The sequence below is a fragment of the Phasianus colchicus genome, chromosome 7, assembly GCF_987193195.1.
Source record: "Phasianus colchicus chromosome 7, bPhaCol1.hap1.1, whole genome shotgun sequence".
Lineage (NCBI taxonomy): Eukaryota > Metazoa > Chordata > Aves > Galliformes > Phasianidae > Phasianus > Phasianus colchicus.
This window is the reverse complement of record NC_143442.1, coordinates 34794276-34816283: the sequence shown is the minus strand read 5'-3', so window position 1 is coordinate 34816283 and position 22008 is coordinate 34794276. Positions and strand designations below refer to the sequence as shown.

The window sequence follows — 22008 nt, the reverse complement described above, 5'->3', positions numbered from 1 at the left end:
GCTTCTTTCAGCTCCTGACACCTTTTGTATCTATGAAGATAACCCTTTGCAGGTCAGGGGCAGAGATTTCATTCCAAGTCTCAGTTTATCAATTCAAAACGAATATCTGCCCCATTTAAGCTTTTACACACAAATTAGCACCTTAGTGTATTTCACACATACTGCTCGAGTTCCCCTTCTGTCTGCAAGGCACTGCAAGTAACTCATGGAGGTGACCTGGACAAATATGCAGGAAGGGAATGTTTCATGCTCATCTTCCCAAGGACTTGTAAAGCATGGCAGGTGTTTTGTCTTCTGTATTTCTGGAGATCTGAAATGCCTGCTGTCTCTTCCTAGGGTAAGACTTACCTTAGACAGAAACTTTTTAAACAAAAGATGTGTTATTCTCCTTAAGTGAAATAAGATGGTGGGTTTTCTTCTGGTGGGTTTTTTTTTTTTCCTACTAATTTCTACAGGTTTTTTTTTTCATTTCCATTTCTGAAGACTGATGGAAGAAGATCTGCTTTTTCAATGAAATCCTATGCTTACCCATTTGAAGCATCCTTTTAGTAATTTTTATCCAATTGTGACATGGCAGAAAACTAAGAAATGTATTCCTTGCGCATATTCTGGTTGCCAAAAATAATTTTTTAATTTTCAGTGGCACAAACTGGAAATATCACCAAAGCCCTCTGACAACATTTGCACGAATAGAAGGGGACGTTGGAAACGTATTTCTTACCGGCTCAGAATTTTGTTTAGATTTGAATAAAAATTGTGCCTACCCTCTCAATTAATGGTGATTTTCCTGCTTGTCATTTGTGATAGTCTCCTCATTCTTTGGGAGGCCCAGGGTAAGGAGAGAAGAAAAGATGTGACAGCAGGTGGGAAAAAAGCCACCAAAAATTCCTCCCATAAAGTCTTTCATTGCGTTTGTTGAAGTGAATGTTTGTTGAAGAGGGATATTCATACAAACCTAGATTTAAATAACACAGGACAGTGACAAAAAGTGAACCATCTTGGGAAATGACTTTGAATTTCCCGGCTTTTGTCAGGTTTGTCTCAGCCTTATCATTTGCAGGGTTATTTTTTTTTTTTTTTTTTGTCTGTGGAATCCTTCTGGCTAGTACACTAAAACTGGGACTGTTCAAAGCATCACATTTTCATCTTAGTACTTATCTCCCTGATCTTAGAGATGAAAACATACCCCATAGTGTGTTAGATGTAAAAGCCATATGTAGGTGATGATATAGATGGTTATTAAGGGAGTTGATATAGTTAGCAACAGAGACATTGTGTCTACTCTTTTTTTTTTTTCTTTTTCTCTTGTAATTGGCTACGAGTGACTCTAGATTCCCAAGGAGGGACTTTTTCTACTACTTCTTCATAAGCTGCCTGCTCCTCAGTTTATATTTTCTTTGTTTCTTCTTTTCTTTCTTATTCACCTTTTCCTTTTCACTGAAGCTGGGCTGCATCTCTTGTGATCCCTCCCCCCTTAGGGTTTCTCATTAGTGCCTTAAGAAGGCAAAATAGAGCCTTCTGCTTGACTTCCCAACTGTGCTGTGAACAAGGACACCTGAATTTTTTTTTTCCCATTGTGTTTGGAGGCAAAATCTTTACCCACAAATATTAACCAGAAAGTTTTGGTTGGTGTTTTATTGCACTGATGATGGCCTTCGTCCTTTTTTCTGCAGACCCTGACTGGGCCAGCTTGAATCTGGGAGCCCTCATATGTATCGAATGCTCAGGTATACACCGAAACCTTGGCACACACCTCTCCCGAGTCCGCTCTCTTGACCTGGACGACTGGCCTATAGAGCTCATCAAGGTGATGTCTTCAATTGGGAATGAGCTGGCAAACAGCGTCTGGGAGGAGAGCAGCCAAGGCCATATGAAACCTTCATCAGATTCCACAAGGTATGCTTTCTTTCTCCATGATTGTGGCATGCAGTGGTCAGGTAGCGTGTAATTCTGCAGGTGGCAAAGACTGTAAGCTGTAAACTGTGAGCCTGAGCACTTAATTCCTCGTTTTGGCATCTCAGTCAGAGGTGGCAGGACAAGGGGGAATAGTTTTAAACTGAGACAGGGGAGGTTTAGGTTGGATATTAGGAGGAAGTTTTGCACACAGAGGGTGGTGATGCATTGGAACAGGTTGCCCAAGGAGGCTGTGGATGCCCCATCCCTGCAGGCATTCAAGGCCAGGCTGGATGTGGCTCTGGGCAGCCTGGGCTGCTGGTTGGTGACCTGCACATAGCAGGGGGTTGGAACTGGATAAGCATTGCAGTCCTTTTCAACCCAGGTCATTCTATGATTCACGACATAAACTTAAAAACTTAAACTTGCAAAAATCATTGGGTATATGTCTTCACTGCAAGTCCAGGAAGAACATGCATCAAATGAGATGCGTGTCAGAACTAGGTGACCCTCATGCTCATTCATGCCTGTGAAGGTTTTCTCAGCAGCTCTACAGTTTTTTGTACAATTCACTGACTGACAAAACAGTGGGAGATGTAACCCTCCCACTTGGTTATACTTCAATCTAAATTATACTGTCATAAGTTTCTTTGTTTTGTTTAGCCACAAAGTTCTGTCTCTTGGACTATCAGTTTATGATTAATAGTCTGCCTTCAGTAGTTCAGGCTCACCCAGGACACTGCCATACAATTTGCATCTGGCTGTCAGGTCTTTGGGTTCTCATCACAGCTGTGGTGAAAGTCCTGCTCAGCTGGACTTGCTTACTTTCTTTATGTAATATATATGAAGGTGTAAGTTGATGGGGGAGCTCGTGTTTCCTGCGAGAACAATATTTTACCTACCAGTCTTAGCTCAGCACAGTGAAAATCTTCCATGATGTATTATGCTACTGAAGTCTGAAGGTTTTTTATGCTTAATTTATCTGATCGCTGTCAAAGGAAGGAAGATTTTTTTAAAAATACTTGCTGATTTTAGTGGATTTTAAGTGTAGGTTCTAATAGTTCTAACTAACACATGGCCTGGGGGATGCAGAGTGACTTCTGGCAGACTGTATTTCAGAGGAAGGGTGGAAGACTTTCTGGACTACCTCACCCAACCTTCTCAGTTGTCTTTAGAAGTGTGTTACAATTGTCTGAGTGTGAGCTCTGGGGCAGCAACCTGCATCTGAGTACCGTTCAGTCCCTAGGCAGCAAATGATACGACAGAGGTTTGGCTCTCAGTGTTTGCTTCCTTCATATAAAAGAAGTCAAAAGGAATTGTATTCTTATTTTGCTTATGTATGGATGGGTTTTGCTTTTTCCCGTGCTGGATCAAGTGAAATTATAACCTGGGAGTTTCTAGCAGTGCCACCTCTTGCTGTGCAGAAGTAGGGTTGTGCTGTTGTCTGCAATAAAGTCAACTATTTCTTATTGCATTATTTCGTTAGCACTGAAAAATGAATTTGTGGTGCCACCTTTGGTTCGTCTTCGAGAATGAAGCAAAGTACATTAATCAGGCTACTTGTGGGGAATGGCTGTGCATATAAATGCATTCAAAGAGACCTGCACAGAGACTTCATCCATACCTAAACTGTATGTCTGCTAATATACACGTATACTATTATACAGTAAATACAGTCATTTCATCAGTTAGGTTGAAATCAACTTCTCATTGCCTTTCTGTCATCAGCATTGCTTTCTGCTTAATCCAAAAATACCTGGCACTGCTGCACTCAACAAAACTATCTTGCTCTTTACTGTTGAGGGGAGCAGAAAATATGCATCAAAAAGAAAGGCGTACACTTAATTGGATATATTTAAAAAACACCATGTTAGGATTCAAATGTAAATTAAAGACATTATCATGATACGTTGAAATTACTTGTGATGAAGATTAGATTAAATAACTCAGTTTTTCATGTTTGGAGGTGAGTCTTACTTACATAAAACCAACCCTTCTTCCATTTCTTCCTCAGAGCTTATTTTAATCCTTTGTTTCTGTAGGACATGTTTATATTTTGCTGTTAAAGTTTGTCAGTGATGTAATTTTTCTTTCTTTCCTGGACTATTGTAGGGACAAAAGGTATAAAGATTAATTTTATATTTCCAATTATGTGTTCAAGTGCACACTTACATAGTGGAAAAGATAGATGATAGAGAAAATAAAGCTAAGATTATGTGAAAATTTGCCCACAGAGCAATTTCAATCTTGCTGTACTAACTCCATCTTTTTCCTGCTGTTTGGAGCACGACATAAATGATACTTTGCACAAGAATATCTGAAATTCTGCCTTTTCAAAGCGTGTGCTTCCCTTTGTACTTTACTTTGGTCTCCTATTAGCCTGATAATCCTCCTGCCCAAGACAGGACAAGAAAATAAGGCCAGCATCTCAGGCTGCATTCAGTTTTCTCTTTTGCTTCAAGTTTTGCCTGAGGATTCCTGTTAGGAGCAGCGAAAATAGATGTGGGGTTAGCAAAAAAAGTGAGGAGGCAAGAAAGTACCTCAGAAATCAGTGGATGCCTTCCTGTTTAACAGATTTCATCATGATGTGGATGATGGGTACCCTCAGTCAGCCTGTAGGTGACACCCAAATGATGCCCCAGAGGGATGTGAGGAGGCTGAGACACAGGCTGGCAGGAACCTTGTGGAGTCCTCTGCTGTGAGGAGAGGCTGAGAGAGCTGAGGCTGCTCAGGCTGAGGGAGAGGAGGCTCGGTGGAATCCCATCAGTGTCTATAAATACCTGAAGGAGAGTGCAGACAGGACAGAGCCAGGCTCCTGTCGGTGGTGCCCAGTGCCAGGAGCAGAGGCACTGGGCACAAACTGGAGCACAGGAGGTTCCATCTGACCATCAGGCTTGTGTGCTGTGACAGAACACAGGTACACAAAGGCTGTATGGTCTCCTTGGAGATCTTCAGACCCACCTTGACGTGGTGCTGGGCATCCTGCTCTGGGTATCTCTGCTGGAGCAGGGGTTGGGCCAGAGGGACCCAGAGGTCCCTGCCAGCATCTGTCCTTCTTTTGTTTCAAAGTAAGCAAGCAGAAATACGTCTGGGGAGCTGAGATACTTGGAGAGCCTGAGGATGTTTGGAGATCAGGAAGGAAAGGAGCAAAATAACTTCTGATGGGTAAGAGAGCTGCAGAATAACTTCTGATGGGTAAGAGAGGTGCAGAATAACTTCTGATGGGTAAGAGAGCTGCAGAATAACTTCTGATGGGTAAGAGAGCTGATACTTGCTCTTGGGGAGTTGTTCCTACCCAGGCTGCTGAGCTGCTCGGTCAGCCAAAGTCTGAGAGCTGCTGTGTGAGGAGGCAGTAACTCAGTGTGCTCCTGCTTTAATGATTTCCCACCAAAGCCCCATCAGACCGGGGAGAGAAGTAATTCTGTTTTCTTCAGAATTTCTCCTGAACTTGGTGGTATCCCTGTTCCCTTGTGCAGCCCCACTTATTACACGTCTCTCACAGTACTCCCCTTTTCAGTTGCACTACGTATACTCATTAATCTAACCTCCATAGTTTTCCACACGCTTGCTCAGACTGTGAGTCAGTGCCTACAAAGTATTGGGAACACAAGAACCTTCATAACCTTTCTCCCAACTGATTGAAAGGCCTTAACACAAAGCATCAGTAAAAGACCTTAAACAAACACAGCCTTCGTGTGTGTCTTTATGATAAGCATGTATTTTAGCTCTTCTCTTGTCTGCTGTGCCCCCCTCCCCACACGGCCACCAGAAGTTGTCTGCACAACAATGGACCCTCTGTTAATAGACATTTGTAGAGGGAATCAGGCAGTTTAGGGTTTCATTCTTTCACGTTGTCTCTTTCTATTGAAGATGAAGCCATCAACAGGCTTTCCAGGGCAGAGAAGGACTCTTGACTGCTCCACAGATATTCTGTCTGTTGGCCTGGCAAGCTCAAGGAGTATTCATACATCAGACTAAGGGGAACCCGAAAATATAGAGAGCGTGGTTTCATGAGCAGTCCTTTCTGCTCGTGAGAAGTCAGCACAGAATCACTGCAGTGGAATTCCATGCGTTCTTGTTGAGTAGAGGGAAGTGTGAAGGAGCACCGAATGGCTGGCTCTAGGCCACAGCACAATTGAGGCATCTCACCCAGGAAAATGGCACCAGTGTGTACAAAAATTGACCTACGCCTATCTGTGAGTGCAGCTTACTTTATTTTGTACACCCAAAAGTAAGTCAAACCAACAATCAGACTTGAACCACATCAAACATACCGTGCTGCTGTCCTTTCCTAGTGCATTCATATTCACTTAAAACTCTTTCTCTGAGAAAATCGTGGGAAAGGATAAACCTGAAAGCGTATTTTGAAGGTCAGAAAGGCTCTCGTATTGGAATTTATGAACTCAAAGCCTGAAAGTTTTGTAGCAGAAGTCCTTGCTCCCACAACTTTCATCAAGGATATTGGCCGGGTGCATTCTCTAATGTTAACTTGCACCAGATCTCATAAGAGTCTGAGAGACAGTTTATAAAATAATCAGATCTCTGGGTCATTCACTGCCTCTGGATCAAAAGCAGCACCTTGGATTGCATCTAGCATTAAACTGGAAGATAATGAGAGCACAGGTGCAAAAGGATCCCCCAAGGAAGAGGCATAATGTAAAGCAGTAGCATGAGCCAAAGTTCAGATTGCGGGTGTTCGCATGGCTACAGCAAGGAAGGAGGAATTAACATGAGCTCCTGGTGGGTAAGAAAAGTTGGCAAAGCAGAGGAAAAACCTAGCACAGGAGAATATGTGAATGTAGAAGGAAAAGGGAACCAGCTGGCCTCCGAGTGTTATCCGTGGGCTTCTGATTAGGTCAGCTTTAGAAGGCTGGTAATTGGTTCCAGCAATTACCAGCAGCCCTGAGAACCACCACTCAAACTTCGGGAGCCCTGTGACAAATTGAAGCTGACTGCTGGTGAAGGAGTATTGACTTCCCATTTCTAAACAGGGGGATCATTAGTCAAGAAAAGCATCTTTTAATTACTCGCAGGAAGGAAAAAAAAAAAAAAGAAAGAAAAAGAAAAAAAAAAAAGAGATCTTTCAGTATGGATCCTGCAACAACTGCCATTTTTTCAAGTGTATTCAATATTAAATTTATTGTCTTGGACGGGAGGGGGTCAATGAGGAGAGCTAGCCTGTAGTCCTTCCTTCAGTAATGTGGGTTTAATTTGGAGTGAGAAGTCAAATTAGAGTAAATCAATGTTGCGACAATTAACTGAGTCTTGGGATGAGAATCAAGATTTTTCCCCTGTAATTGCTATTGATACTATTTAAGCACACTCTTCAAACATTGATTTTGAGTAGTATGGCACAGGAGTAGTTTGGGCAGCTCAGTTGGGGCTGAGACCGAGCTTGCTGTCTGGAGGAATGCCCGAGATGATGTGAGGCTCTGAAGATCAGCTTTTGGGCTGTCTTTGCCTTGTTTTGCCTGGGCCTTTTGGACCAGTGTGTAGAACTCCTGCCAGACACTAACTTTCTTTTGGACACTCCTCATATGCTTTGCTTTCTCTGTATACTATTCTTGCCCATATGGTTTCTAGATTGCAGTCCCATTGGCACCATTGGGTTCCTTAGACGATGGTGGCCTTTCCTAAAAGAGTTGAGCTGTCACCATCCCTCTGCCCACTCCAGGAGGAGCTTATCTGCTCCCTGGTCCTCCCTCTCTTTCTCTGAGCTCTCTGTCTCCATCTTCTTGGGAGTGCTGGGTTACACAAGCAGCGAAGCTGCCTCCACCTCCATCTGGAAGCTTCTGGCCAGGAGGACAGGAAAGGGCAGCATGACATCCAGTATATATACCATATCCCAGCCATGCTTTTTGTTCTTCTGCTGAAGCGATGCTCGAAATTTGCGTTAGCTCTGCAGATTTGGAAGTTGAAGGGCTCCCCACAGTTTCAGCATCTTTTGGGGAATATTCCTAAGTAGAAAGAAACCTCTGACTCCATTAAAAATGTATTCCAGAAGTGATGGATGAGCAGTTCATAGAAGCTCGGCTGTTAGCTGCCCCTCACATCAGCCATAGTTTTAAGCTCTGCTGAGGCAGCCCCATGCAGCACTTCAAATGGAGCTTGGATGTTGTGGTTTGCATTGCAGTCAACTCTACAGCCTGGTTTTTGTATTCTGGTTGATACAGCTCATGTAGTAAAAACAAATGCATTTGAAAACACAGAGTTTCTGTTTAACATGGATGTCAGGAGAGAAAAAATATGGAGATGTAAAGATTTTTAGTATTAAAAATCAAAGATGTATGTAATGCTTCCATTCCAGAGCTTCCTGTTGTGAAGAAGTGGTCTGGATGGACAATACAACTTCCCAGTCACTGCAGGTTCCTGCCACAGCATCCTTGCGATTTTGCTCAGGTGGTTTGTTTGCATAGCAGTTATTGTGTTTATCCTGGTTAACAAAGGTCATAAGAAAACAGGAGGGTTCTTAACACTGTATGGGAAGCCTTGAGTTGGGAGCTGGCAGTGTTAGGAATTGACTTTGACCCTAAGATGTGAGATCCAGTTTGATCCCTCACTCGCTAATGAACGGAATTTAATGGTGTCAGAAAAAACATTATGCAGTTGGACTATATTTAGCAGACTTCTACAGTTCTAAGCTGAAGTCTGGCTTGCTGTTTCAAGGCTAACGTCCATTATGCCGGTGAGCAACTTCTATGAAAAAAAATTAAGCTGTGCTTCTCTTTTTTTTTTTTTTCCCATAAAAATAATTATTCCTTCATTATTTGTACTCGCAGTGAATTTTGATAAAGGGCAAGCATGGAGCTGCTGACTTTGTTAGATCCCTGCTTTATAGGATACAAGGACTCTTGTAAAGAGCCTCCATTTCGCCTCCCTCCCATTTGGTGCCGTTTTGGCCATAGGGCCGCTGTTGGTCTCCAATTCCTGGCAGCACTACACAGTAATACCTACAGGCTGCCAGGTCTGGTTCCGTAGCAGTTCTTGGCCTGATGAGGTCAGTGTTTTGTCCCTTTTGAATGCTCCTCCGTGCCCGACACCTTTCCCATTTTAGAGCTGGGGGAAGGGTGTTTTTCAAAAAAAAAACAAAAAAAAAAAAGGAAAATTTTATTGTGAAGGGCTGACCAGAACCCATCTGCAGTTGGGTGGCATCTGCTCCCCACATGTCACTTCCCTCATTAACAAGCAATTGAATTAATTAAATGCTACTCAGAACACGCATAACAAGCTACCGGCAGTGTCCAAATTAGCACTGATAATCAAGGATGATTTCCTTTATTATCCTGCTAAGTGGTGTGCAGGCTCTGATCTCCCTGTCTGCCCTCATCTATTTACATACCCCCAGCTTCTGCCTTTAGAAGCTGAGGTTATCTTACCTAGTTAATTTGCCACGATCACCAAGCATGGCGGATTGATATTCCTGCCTCTGCTGAAGCAGCCCCCCCCTCCTCCCCCTTTCCTTCCTCCCCAAGCCTGGTCCTTTGTATCTCAAGCTCACTGATAAATTAAAAGCCACCCCTGTGGTCTCTCAAGTGAGTAATAGAGGCAGAAATTTCATTTTGCAACTGGCTGATTTAATGATCCAAAGGGTAATTAATGGCCTGATTATCTTAATGTTAAATATGTCCGGCAGCAATTACTGTGACCTCCCGCTTGTCAAGGTCCAGGCTATGCTCTTCTTTCAATTAAGTTCTCTGGGGCTTAATGGTATGAATAAACTCCTCTGATTCTATCATTCCGGACTCTGAGATTTAAGCGAGCTAGGGGCTCGTTTGGAGTTTTAATCAGCCCATCTTCTACTTCAGCGATCAGAGTTAACAATTATAACAAGGACAGTTTAACTTTCTCCCCCCTACAACCCAGTCCCCCTTTCTACTTCTTTATATATATATTTTTTCCTTTATTTTTTTAAGCCCTCGGAGGGGATTTTTGTTGGCTGCGGCAGCAGATTTGCTAGGCTAGTCTCTCCCTATATAAATTATCATGTGAATGCTGCTGTTTTTCCATTTGACAGGCTTAATTAATTGGCAGGAGCGCCCAAAAATGACAGTGCCACTAATTGCAACTCAAAGTAAATTTCTGTCATTGCAGCACGCTTGTCAGCGGGCATGCCCCAGTCCTCACCACGGCCAGAGTTTGTTGACGTTTTCCATTTCAGTTTTCACATCTCGTCAGGGAATGTGATCATATGTGATAGCACTAACGGACCAAGATGTGCCTTTGGGTTTTCCAGGCATGCAGTTTGTGTGCGAGAATGACATTTACTGCCAATAAAGTTTAGACAGCTGTGCTTCTGCCGACCAAACAGCTGCTAGGGGACCTAAGGTTTTACTTAAGATATTTCAGGAGATCCTATTAACAGGGAATCTCTGGGAAGGAGCAAAAAAAAAAAAAACCCCACCGACAAGCCCTGAGAGTTGTAACTCACTCCTGTCTTCTTCCTGGTTGAGCTACACTAAATAGTGTGTCTCCCAGTCAGCTGGAGTTATATTAGCTGTGTTTTGGACAGCAGATATTTCATATAGATAATGAGGAAAATGTATAAGTTATTAGTACAACAGTATCACATTTCCAAACACACACACATAAATAAGAAGACTGAATCACCGCTGCCAGTAAACTAAAGCCTTTCCCCATATTGCTGCAGAAACGAAGCCATGCTGACATGGTAGATTGCATGCTTTCAGAATTAGAGTAATTGTAATTGTTTTCAAATTAAATTTAAAAAAAAATTGTCACTTACCAGTAGCTTCCAGGAAATGCATATAATAACAATAACTAACGGAGCCAAATGAAATGTCAGCTTGGGTGCTGGCTGTTCGTATTTCACCATTTGGAGGCCTCTGAACCTAAAATGCAATTCTCAAGAGATGAAGGTTAGTGGTACGGTGTATTTTATTGTCCCTGGAGCTGCTTGGCAGACCTTGCAATCCAGAGTCTGATCCAGCAAAGCACCGGTGCCTATATAGCAGCCTGGGAGATGCCTGGATGATTAAAACTAAAAACAAAGCAGCAGCAAGAAAAAAATAACGACCCCAGTTGTCCAAGTTAATGAGCACTTTAGATAAAATGCTCCCTAGTTCACTTTTCTTATGTGCAAATCTGTCTTTGATAAAAAACTGGAGCACTTTGCAAACAGAAGCCTGCTTTGCAATCATTATTACAGTCATCGTTCTCTTCGGTGTAAGTTAAACCTGCAAAGGAAATGTTTTTGTGTTAGAAACTGGAGGTGAAAAAGGCACAATCTGAATTTCAAGGCCAGGTTGGATGGGGCCCTGGGCAGCCTGGTCTGCTATTAAACGTGGAGGTTGGTGGCCCTGCATGCAGCAGGGGGGTTGGAGATTCATCATCCTCGAGGTCCCTTCTCACCCTGGCCGTTCTATGATTCTATGAACAGTGCATGAGATTTCCAGTTACGCTCAGGTATTCTCCACATTCCATTTACCAGATGCCTTCTGGAAGGTCTGCCCAAGGATTGCTGGTGTTATCTGAAGTTTTTGGAGAGAAAAGACAAAGAAATTACCTTTTTTTAATTTCATTTTCTTTTTTATTTTAATCCTTTTCCCACTTTTCTCAGAAGTGGATTTGAGATTAGATTCAAGGCCAGGCTGGATGTGGCTCTGGGCAGCCTGGTCTGCTGGTTGGTGACCCTGCACATAGCAGGGGGTTGGAACTGGATGAGCATCGTGGTCCTTTTCAACCCAGGCCATTCTGTGATTCTGTGATTATCCATACATCCATTCATTGTTTTTCCTTTTCAAGATATCTTTGAAGAGGACAGGGGAAATCAATAAGCGACAGCCGTTATTTGGCTGCCTGTGAGTTAAGATAACAAGATACTGAGTGTTTTGATGATACAAAAGTGAAGATCTGAATGAAAATCAACTGTTGAGACCAAGTCGTGTTAACGTTGCACTGATAAAGAGGTCGTAGCTTCCAAAAGCAGAACCCATCTTCTCACGTGGCAAAGAGTTAGATCAAAAATATTTTGCTCCAAAACCCTTGTGAATTCCATAATTTCTAGGCAGCAATGGTTTCATGACATTAAGCCTCTGTTAAAGAGAGATCAGGAAGCTGATGTCCTCAGCTCAAGTGTTAAATACCATATCATTGCATATCCCAGAGTTCCCCATAGCTGTCCCAAGTAATTTGGTTAGCACGTTAGTAGAAACATTTGCATTGGCAAAGCATTTGGGAACCTTGGTCATAGCTCACAACAAACCATGCTGAGAAAGGCTGTGTGCATCCTGCCTCCTGAGGGATTAATATGGAGCGTTCTGTTTTAAATATATGGAGGCACAGGAAAATGTGATACAAGAATTAAATGTACTGTGTAAAGCATTTGGGCAGCCTTAGCAAGGAGATCTTTGCCCTCGCTGTCTTTAATAATAGCTATGTAATCAATTATTTCCAAAAGGAAAATCATTCACCACTTGTATCGCTTTCTAAATTCAGACATTTGTAGGGCTGAAGCTTGTAATAATAAAAAGGCAAAAAAAAAAATAAAAGCAATTGAGGGAAAAAAAATGCCAAATGCCAAACATCAGCTGTTATGAGGTCTATGGGGTCAGATCCAGATCTGTGAGATGTGTTTGGTTTAGGGAAGACTGGAAGTTGAGTGCTTAGTGCTGCTGAGCACACAGCTGTACGTATCAGGAACTCAACAGAGCTGGCAGGGAAATTACCCAGCATATTAAAAAAGTAGGTATTTTGTTAGAAATAGGTTTTATGTAAAACATTTTATTCGTAACGTTCCCGTGCACTTGGTGCTTAACCTGTTCTTTTTGTTCCTCTTGCCTGCAGGTATGGCTCTGTCAGGTCTTACAGGTTGTTTCCACATGCAACTCAACTTGGTTGCTGCACCTAACATAAAAGTGAAATTATTCTGAAGCCAGTTTTATTTCTGATCGAAGCTCTGTTCACACACAGTAGGTTTTTACTCTTAAAGGAAAGAGATAAATTTATCAGTTGTGGCTAAATGCATGGGGCAGGCTGTCACTGGTTGAGCTGAGCACATCACAGTTGGTGCTCACATTGTCTTTCTCTTGGGCTTAACGCAGGAGCTTAACCAGGAGCTCAGGTACGTTGCCAGAAACTACTGTTTCATGGGCAAAATCCTAAAGCTTTCAATAGTGTGTTCACTGTTGATGGTGGAAGTGATGTTAATTCAGCTTCCTGCGTGGCTTTTGGCCATTTCTGCTTTCGTAGGTTGTTTGGCTAGTAGCTAGCTTTGTTTGAGCTCGAGGTGTAGTGAAGAAAAGAGCAGGCCTAAAAACAGCAGTGGTGATGCTGAGCAGTACTTTAAAAAAGGCAGTGCCTTGCCGTGCTACTGGGGGCTGTGCTGGCCGGTGACACTAGGTACAGAAGCAGCAGCATGCCTTTGCTTTGGTCGTGGCTACAGAACCCGCAGGGCTCCATAACAGTAACTGTGACCAACTTTCTCTCTTTTGTGATTTTTTTCCTTTTTTTTCCTTTGTTTAAGACTGAGCTTTGTTTCTGGCTCTGCAGGAAGCTGGTAGCCTATGGCAAGGGACTGGGGAGATAAGACTTCAGTAAGATAACTAAATGAAAAGGGCAGCAGTGAAAAGATGGTGCTGGCTTTTGACTGGACTGAAACTTGATATACACATCAGCCCAAATGCAGTTTCCCCACGGTTCTAAAATAGCCATTTGTCAGAGGCAGAGCTCTCACTGCTGCATCTCAGATGTGCGGGTGCTGAAGGGGAGTCAGCAGTGAACCCCTGAAAAAGAGAAGTGACCAGGAGAACTGAGACCACCATCACTCGAGCTTTAAAGTAATTAAATAGCAGGCTCAAATGTGTTGAGGTGAACGCAGGTGACGAATTGGAGCCTTTAGAGAATCGGAATTACAGTGGAATGAAATGCCTGGCTGTGCCTATTAACTAGATTGTGCAGACAGTGCAAAGTCCTGTAGCTGAGGCATTTTTGTGCGAGTCTGCAGAGATGTACAGTAGTGAGAAGAAGCCATCTCTAATGATTGGTAACCCTCAAAAGGTACGGACGGGTTGTGCTTCAAAAAGTCTTCATGCTGAACAAATGATTGGCCTAGAAATCTCCCAGCTAACTTTTCTTTTTCCCCCAAAAGATTTAAATTTCTTTCTGGTCTCATCCAGGTCAGAATTTCTAAGTGGCAGTTTTGTTGTATTTTCACTTCACTGCAACACACCAGCCGAACTTGGGAACCTGTGGTGCATGCACAATTAAATCACAGCCTCCATTAGCACTTGCAAGGCTGCTCCACGAGTTCAGACGATCTGCAGGTAGGCTGCTGCCTTAATGGGAGTGGCCAGTGATTTCCAGTGAAATCTGTGCTAGATGTCAGGTTTTCTGACTATGGAGACAGATAGACCGTGACCTGCCAAATGCTAATGAGCTTTAAGAGCTGTCCACATTCTAGTCAAAATTGGGCCCATTTTAGACCTTTTCTTCTGTGGTGTATTGCAAGTCTTAAGTTGGATTATAGCAGAGCTGGATCTGTCTATGATCGCTTTCTTATTAAAACAGACACCCAACGGCAGTAAGGATTTTGCAGGCAGGATATAGATTTTTCTCCTTGAAGTCAAACTGTAAAATATTGCTTAGTTTACATGTTAAAGAACCTTGTTAAGAAAGAAACAAGAAAGGAAGGGAAGAAAGAAGGAAAACAAAAACGAGAACTGCCTGTAGTTTCAAATGTTAATGGAGTAGGATCTGCGTAGAGACAACTTGCTTTATACTTTTAAGAGTTCACCAGCCTCATGGCTAGGTTTATTGCCCTAGGGCAAATTAATTAAAGTCAATGGAGAATTTAAAAAACGGGGAAGGGGAACAAAGCAAGGGGGGACATTTCTTAATTACGTTGCAGAATTTCTCTCTAATTCTTGGCCTTTCCTTAGTTAAACACCTGCCTGTGGCATCCCAAACAGATCAGCACCAGGACCTTTATGGCAGCATGCAGCTGGCACACAAGCTTGCTGATGATGCAGTGAAGCATATTTGGAGGCTAGCTAAACTGAGCTGTATAAGGATCCTTTTAAATGCAAAGTACCCTTTTGGTATGGCTGAGTACAGTTCTGTTACCAACTCCTCTACCTGCCTTTTGAAATATCACCCTCTAAAAATACATCTGCCGCAGGCATTTCTGCTGCTGAAATGAAACATGGAGTAACGTGTGATTTAAATGTACATCACATGCCTGAAAAACAGTTCATCTCCAGTGGATTGTGGTTTTATACAAGCGTTCCCTCAGAAGCATACAGGGCTTAGGGATGTGAAGAATGAGCGAAGGAAACTCTCAAATAAATGGGAGAAGAGTTTTATCTCGGAAGTGACTCCTCTAAAAAAGTTTTGGGACTCGAGAAATTAAGACGTACTTTAAAATTGCATGGTGTCCAAGGCTGATGTGTTGGCATCATGTATTTGTATGGAGCCAGGCAGCCCAGTGGATACCAAAAGATGTTAAAATGTGGAATATGAGCTGCTGCTGTGTGAATTTGACCGTAAGCTTTAGAAAGGATGTTTTAATAGTATAAGGAAAATATCCTTCCAGAAAATGACCAAACATCTCCTGTGATATTATGTGAAAAAGTAAGTGCGTGGGACGTCCTGAGGGGAGTTGGTTGGGTTTGTATTTTTGGCAGCCAAGAGGTAATAGATCATCTCACTGTCATGGTGGGACATAGAGGAATCAGCCTATAGGGAAAGCTTTCAGGATAAAGCAAAAAAAGATAATTGACAGCCAAAGAAATAGGTGTGTAATGAAAAAGAAGCTGGTCTTCTTATCCCCCAGGTCTGAGACAATATCTAAAGCAACAGAGCTTCTTGTAGTCCCAGAAAGGAAAATAAAGCATCAGAGGTCACAATCACATAGCAGAAGGCAGGACTGCTAAATCAAAAACCAGCCAAAGCCTATGGTGAATTTAGGAGTGAGAAGGGGAGTAGGAAGCAGTGCCTGGCTCCTGCACGAGGAGAGTGGTTGAGTCTCAAGTTAATCATGAGAACAATTTGTCAAGCAGTATTTAATGGACTGCTTCTAAGTGTGTATGTGGGCAGGGTAGCTTGTAAATTTGAATGTGCCTTTTTTTCTTTGACAGCAATCAATAAATGTGCTATTTATTAATGTATTTTGAGAGGTCTTCTCAGACTTTTTATGGTTGTTCTGCGCTCTCTCAGATCAGTCAAAAAGAAATGAGAGAGCAGAGCAGGATTTTTGTGTTTACAATCAATATTGCACTTTTCTTTGCTTTTCATGCAAATAGGGGAATTGTAATGCGTTCTGCATTGCTGCATTTATTACCTCTTCCTGCAAGGGAGCAGACTTGGTGAGGAAGTTTTCCACCCAAAGTAGTATGTTGAATTATGCAGCCTGGCCCAAACCTGGCAGTCGTCTCCCATTTGGTGTGACAGCTCCACTGCTTAAATAAACGAACAACAACAACAACAACAAGAAAATATTTTCTGAAATATGCCATTTCTGTCCAGAAGTACATTTGGTAACAGTTCACAAAGCTTGTAAATTAAACTTGGCTCGTGTGTCGGGTTTGTGCCTCTCAGGCATCAGTAAAAAGGTGAGCTTCCTTTTAGCCAGAGCTACATCAGCAGTGAAAGTGGGATAAGAATCACAGCGTGATACAGGGCTTGAGATCATTGCCTGATGTGACCAGGGCCTTCTAAAATGAAAGGGAAGTTCAGAGAAGAGCTGTAAGGAAGGTTTCAAGTCTTCAGTGGGTAGTTTTGGGAGGAGATGCTGAAGGGGCTAGTGAAATAATTGTGAAGGGTTGTAGAAATTCAAGAACGTTGGGAGGTGGAAAATAGGTTCTTGTGGTCCAAGATGGTGCTGCTAAGAGAAGAGGATGAAAGTGGGAAGGAATGTTGAGGCTGGTTATGAGGCGAATTGTGCATTTATCTCCCAGGGTACAGCAATAAATCTCATCGGTATTAAACACAAGGCAAGGGGCTGGGTGATCTAGAAAGCCTTTGCTTTCTAGATTCACTGAATCTCTTAAAGCATTCAGCAGCTGTAGTGCTGAATGTTTAGATTTCTCTCTGTTTTATGTTGAGTCCACCGCCACGCCAGAAGACTACAGAAATCAGCTCTTGGCTGAAATAGAGAACCTAATTCCAGTGCTCTTTCCTCCCGTGTCCCCTGCTCCCCTTTTGCATCCGCTGGATGTCCATTTCTGTAAGTTTTCCCTTCAGAACAAACCTATCATTTTTCACCACAGGATATTTACAGCTTCAATCAGTGCCAAATTCAATTGGCTTCTGATCTCATCGCTGGAAGTTATAGATGCAGATATTATTTGCACTGCGGTTAATTATGGAGCAATCAAACTTTGGCTTTTCCACTGTAATTTCCTCTGCCAGCTAATTTAATTAATCACCCCCAGCTCAGCTCTTCCAGCTGCGACTGGCAGGGTCATTAATTAGACATGTGGTGGTAGCTCATAGACCAGTTCCTGTTAAGGGGCCGCTGCCCACTTGATCTCTAAGGGAGCGATAGCATTTTCTAAGCATCCAGGCAGGATTAGAGGTAGCTGACACATTATTGTATTCCTCAGAAGCAAAAGCGATTCCCAAAAGATGTACTGCAAGCAAACAGCGTGATTGCTGTGACTGCTGGCCCTTAGCACACCAGGAGTGGTTCGGTGAGGCAGGAGCACCATCAGATCACTGCTAAGATGCAGTATTTAGAGTCTGATTCCTGGTTCTGCAGCTCACACAAGCTGCTTTCTTAGCTTGTTTTTAAGTGCTGAGTGAGTGCAGATTCCCACTGCACACACGTTGTGGGATGGGGTCTGCCAGCCAGAACCTGGGATTTCTCAGTGGTCCATCCTTTCTGGCCTGATCCATGAGCTAAAAATTTTAAAAATGCTGAGAAAATGGCCAGGCATCCTTCTGACTCCTTCTGGGAGCTGAATGGCTTTTGTCAGATGGGAAATTCATAGAATCATAGAATAGCCTGGGTTGAAAAGGACCACAATGCTCATTTAGTTTGCTATGTGCAGGGTCGCCAACTACCAGACCGGTCTGCCCAGAATCACATCCAGCCTGAGCATGCATTCTCAACATCAAATCATCCGTAATAGAAATGTGAAATAATAGAAATGTTTTTGTTTGGGTTTTGGTTTTGTTTTTTTTTTCAGTATAAAACCTGGTATGAAATAACCAGCTAGGTCTATCATATTGTTTGGTCTCAGAAAAAATCAGTGTTTGGGATGGATTAGGCATTTGTTTGTAGGGAAGAAACTTTTATCATACACAAAATAGTTTGGTTACATCCTGCTTAAAAATCTCATCCAGGATATTAACGATAGCGTGCGATTTGGGATGTGTGATGGCCTAACCTAATAGCCCTTAAAAGTCGGTTTATTTATTTGTGGAGGAAGACCATAGTCATCATTCTTGCCTTGGTCTGACTTGGTACTCAGCAGTAACAAACCCTGCCATTGGGTTCTGCACTGCATCCCAAATACCAAAGCAACATCCAAAGCTGTTGTGTTCTCCGCCTGCAAATTCAGTTGTAAGCATACAGGATCTTCTGTATCTTCCTCAGAGTAGCAGCAAAGTGTGTTTCCATCTCACCACATATTATTGTATAGATTCTTTAGATAGGTAAGCTAGGAAGGCTGGAAATAGCCAGGCTAGCTGTAGCCTTCAGGCAGCTTTTGCAACAGCATACAAGAGCCAGAGAGTTGTAGTACAGGTTGGTTTTGAACCTGTTGCAAAGCTGTCATTTCTAATCAGTGCATCTGTCTGCCAGAGACGGGTTGCTGATGGATTAGTTGGAGTCTCCCCTGCTTCTTTTCAGAATAGACAAACTCCACTCGAGACAACTGTTTTAATCTTGGGTCACAAAGTCTCCCTTCAGATTCTTCTGTCCAAAACGTCCAACAGCTCCATCTAGTAACAGTAAACTGAAAATAAATTATTTATTAAAAAAAAAAGTTCTTACTATGGAACTTTGCCTTTCTGTAATAGCAAAACATTGCTGTGAACTTGTGTGAGCTTCCTTTTCTGAAGGAAGAGAAGGTGTTCTGATGCAACCCTTCCTTCGAATGCATCATACTCTGCACCGGTGGCTTTCTTCTTCTTTGTATCTCTCAGAAGATTCCTGTAGCCTGAATTGTTTGGGGAAGATGTTTTCAGTACAGAGTCCCTCCCTTGCTCACAGTCAGAGCGATCTTTAGGAAGTTTCACAGAGATGCAGTTCAGCAAGTGTTTGAGACTGAAGGGATCACATCTGCTTTCACCATCACTAGAACACAAGGACAATTGTTGACACTGTATTGCCATTGAAGCCCCAACTAGGAGAGATTTGAAAGCAGCCTGTCTCTTGACAGAGGCTCTGCACCTTTCCTTGGAGCAAAAGTTAGACATCAGTGTGTACCAACCTGAATAGATAGCTAAGCACTCTCTTTTTGGAAAACCTTTCTCAGCTTGAAGCTGATAGTCTCATATCTGGAAATGATGCCACTGGAAGGAGCAGAGCCCACACAGATGTTGGTGCTGCAGTTCTTACTGGATGTCCACAAAGTCATGCATCAGAAATTCTCCGCTTGCTCGGAGGAAGGGCAGGCAGCATGTTGCAGAATTATACTTCCTTTGACTGAGCTGATGAATACCATCAATTACAGTGTCTCATCAAAAACAGAAGTATAGCAATGAAACGATCTGGTGCTACAGACCCTAAACTACTAGAGGAATTGGCCAAGAAGTACCCTTGTTGGTCCACTCTGACAAATTCCAAAAATTAGGTGACAGATTGTTTCAAAACAGGCATATCACAAAATACAAGTAACTTACATCTTTATCTGTAAAATGTACAGCTAATTAACTTACATCCTAAAAGCAGAACAACTGCAAGAGTTAACTGAAGGTAATCTGCTATGAAGATCTGAATCTGGAATGATTTTTGCTGGAGAAAGGCAGTACCTGAAATTCCTAAAATAACCTTCAGCGTTCTTCTATAGGGAAGCTGGCAAATGAGTTTGTTTTTGCTCTGCGAAAATCAGAATTATATTTGGTCTTGATCAGCAGATTGCAATCACCTGGTGCTTCTTCACCTACTCATCTCACTTGGTTTTGTTTTATTTGAGCGATAAATACCCTAAATCTTCCCAGAGCTATTGCGTGTCTTCTGTGGAGACTCATCATAGTCCTGCCAGGCATTCATCAAGGCTTCCAATGAACCACTGCATTAAGTATTCCTCTGCTCCTTATCAATCAAAACAGTTTACTTCTAACTTTACTTTTTCTTCCTGAAGTAATCAAAATTTGATATTCTACAGATTGCAGAAAATTGTCACTCCCATATTTTGCGCTAATCCATCACATGAAACAGCTGTAATTTGGGCATCAGAAGAGCATTAAATTTTTAAATAAGCAAGAGACAGTCAATGAGAGAGTCCATTAGCTGCTCCAGATGACAGGGCAGAAGAATGTTTGGATCGCAGGTATTCTGGGAATTACAGTGCAGGCATTACAGAGCAATGGGGCATCTACGTTCTGCAGCAGGCAAAATGTTTTCTCTGTGTTTTCGTGATTTTGCTGAAGTATTCAAAAGGAGCACATAAGCAAACAGCATCACCTGAATTTTCCTTAGCTCGAGCTGCATTACCAAGCTCATTCAGCAGTTTGTGGCCATTGTAGACACGTACGTAAGGTGTTCCTCAAGTTCTGGAGAAGTGCTAGGTGACTTAAATGGTGAAAATCAATGAGGAGACCTTTTCACCAACACTACTTCATCTCTCAGCCTGAGGGCATCTGCAGTGTTGTTCTCTAAAATGGCAGTTCCAATGGGTTTGAAGAAAGGTTCTCTACGGAGAGGCTGTGGATGTGGAATTTCTGGTACCTTTGATCAAGGGCAGAGCACACCACCCACAGATCTCCTTGCTGGAGGAATGATGGTCTTCTAATCAGTATTAGGATCTCGTGACCTGGCAAAGTAGATGTAGCACTGCATCTAGGATGTGCATTGTGTGTACTCGCTGTTCCTCAGTTCTTCTGTCCTATCCTATTTGACTCAAGTTGCGTATTAAACTAATTTCCCCTTCTAGTAGTAATTAAGTGCATACCATTTTTCTTCACTTGGCACTGTAAACTAAGCTCTTCCTTTCCGAGGGGAATAAATACTGGGTACAACCAACCGAGTTCTGCAGCGTGAGGGTATTTTTCACCTATCCAGGGGCACCTCTTATCATCAAAACAAAAAAGACCTATTGTAATTAGAGTGTAAGCCTTCTTTTAAAAGGGTGACTGGCAAGAGGAAATTATAAAGACTTGAGACAGTAATTATCAGCCACTGAAACAGCAAATCAAGCTGTCTATACCAATATCCCAAAGCAACACACCGCGGAAGCCATGGAGAGAGGTTAGATTAGAGCCGCCTGGGTGCGAGCTGTCTGAGCAGTGGAAGGTGCTGATTGTAGTTGTCAGTTTGCTGCTGCTATAAGCTCTCCTGTTATAAATATACCCCAGCCTCTGTCATCTGAAAAGGATCCTTAAACCTTTCTTTTCTCCCCTTCCACTGCTTAAAAACCACAGCGGCTGACAGTCCAAATGTTTGAAATAATTGGATTCTGCATTCTAATTCATCTGTAAAGTATTCGTTGATTAAATTAGCCTAATAGATATTATTTCTTACATGACTGCATAATTTCATCCTGATTGGATCACTGTGGCACTAACGAGTCCTCCCGTTTACTATTGACTCGAGAGTCACAGAAGGCTGCAGATAACTATCATCTTGTTTCCATTTTTTCCTTTACCAGGCTAGAAGTTAAAAGTGATGTGTACTAAAGGGCACATAGCTAACTCTCAGGTACAGTTGCACAGTGTATTACAGTCTTCAGGACCAGCATTAGAATGAAAGAATATTGGTTTATATAATCTGGAGCCCTCTTTTATTTACTCAGTGGGTTGTTCTGAAGCAGAAAGATTAACTGACCATTTAAATTCCTTTGGGGAGGGAGAGGGGGGTGGGCACGGAAATATTTTTAAATAAAATACATTTTATTATCTCATCAAAGCAGACGTACACGTTGCAAATGAACCTCATAAGGACTGCACGCATCCAGGGAAACGAAAATGCTCCTTTCAAGCTAACGTTTCAAC

The 22008-nt window shown here is 42.5% G+C and overlaps 1 protein-coding gene and 2 long non-coding RNA genes across 9 annotated transcripts in view; 2 read left to right on the top strand and 1 right to left on the bottom strand.

Annotated features, from left to right (window-relative positions):
- The window catches only part of AGAP1 (ArfGAP with GTPase domain, ankyrin repeat and PH domain 1), a 292152-nt gene that overhangs the window by 250434 nt on the left and 19710 nt on the right, over positions 1-22008 (top strand). For all 6 annotated transcript variants that reach the window (XM_031604524.2, XM_090144531.1, XM_031604523.2 and 3 more), the window contains one exon: positions 1674-1896. In XM_031604524.2, coding sequence (XP_031460384.2) covers positions 1674-1896 — 223 coding nt within the window. The remainder of the gene's footprint in view (positions 1-1673; positions 1897-22008) is intronic.
- LOC116236036 (uncharacterized) lies at positions 1861-4517 on the bottom strand. Of its 2 annotated transcripts, XR_016468494.1 has the most exons (4): positions 4434-4517; positions 3875-3996; positions 2796-2882; positions 1861-1950 (listed from the first exon to the last, which is right to left on the bottom strand). It is a non-coding gene; the product is annotated as an uncharacterized LOC116236036 (long non-coding RNA). The 2 variants fall into 2 exon arrangements; XR_016468493.1 differs by having other exon boundaries at positions 2796-3996.
- Positions 4377-21842, top strand: LOC149917324 (uncharacterized). The gene is made up of 3 exons (XR_016468495.1): positions 4377-5097; positions 5158-6089; positions 8201-21842. It is a non-coding gene; the product is annotated as an uncharacterized LOC149917324 (long non-coding RNA).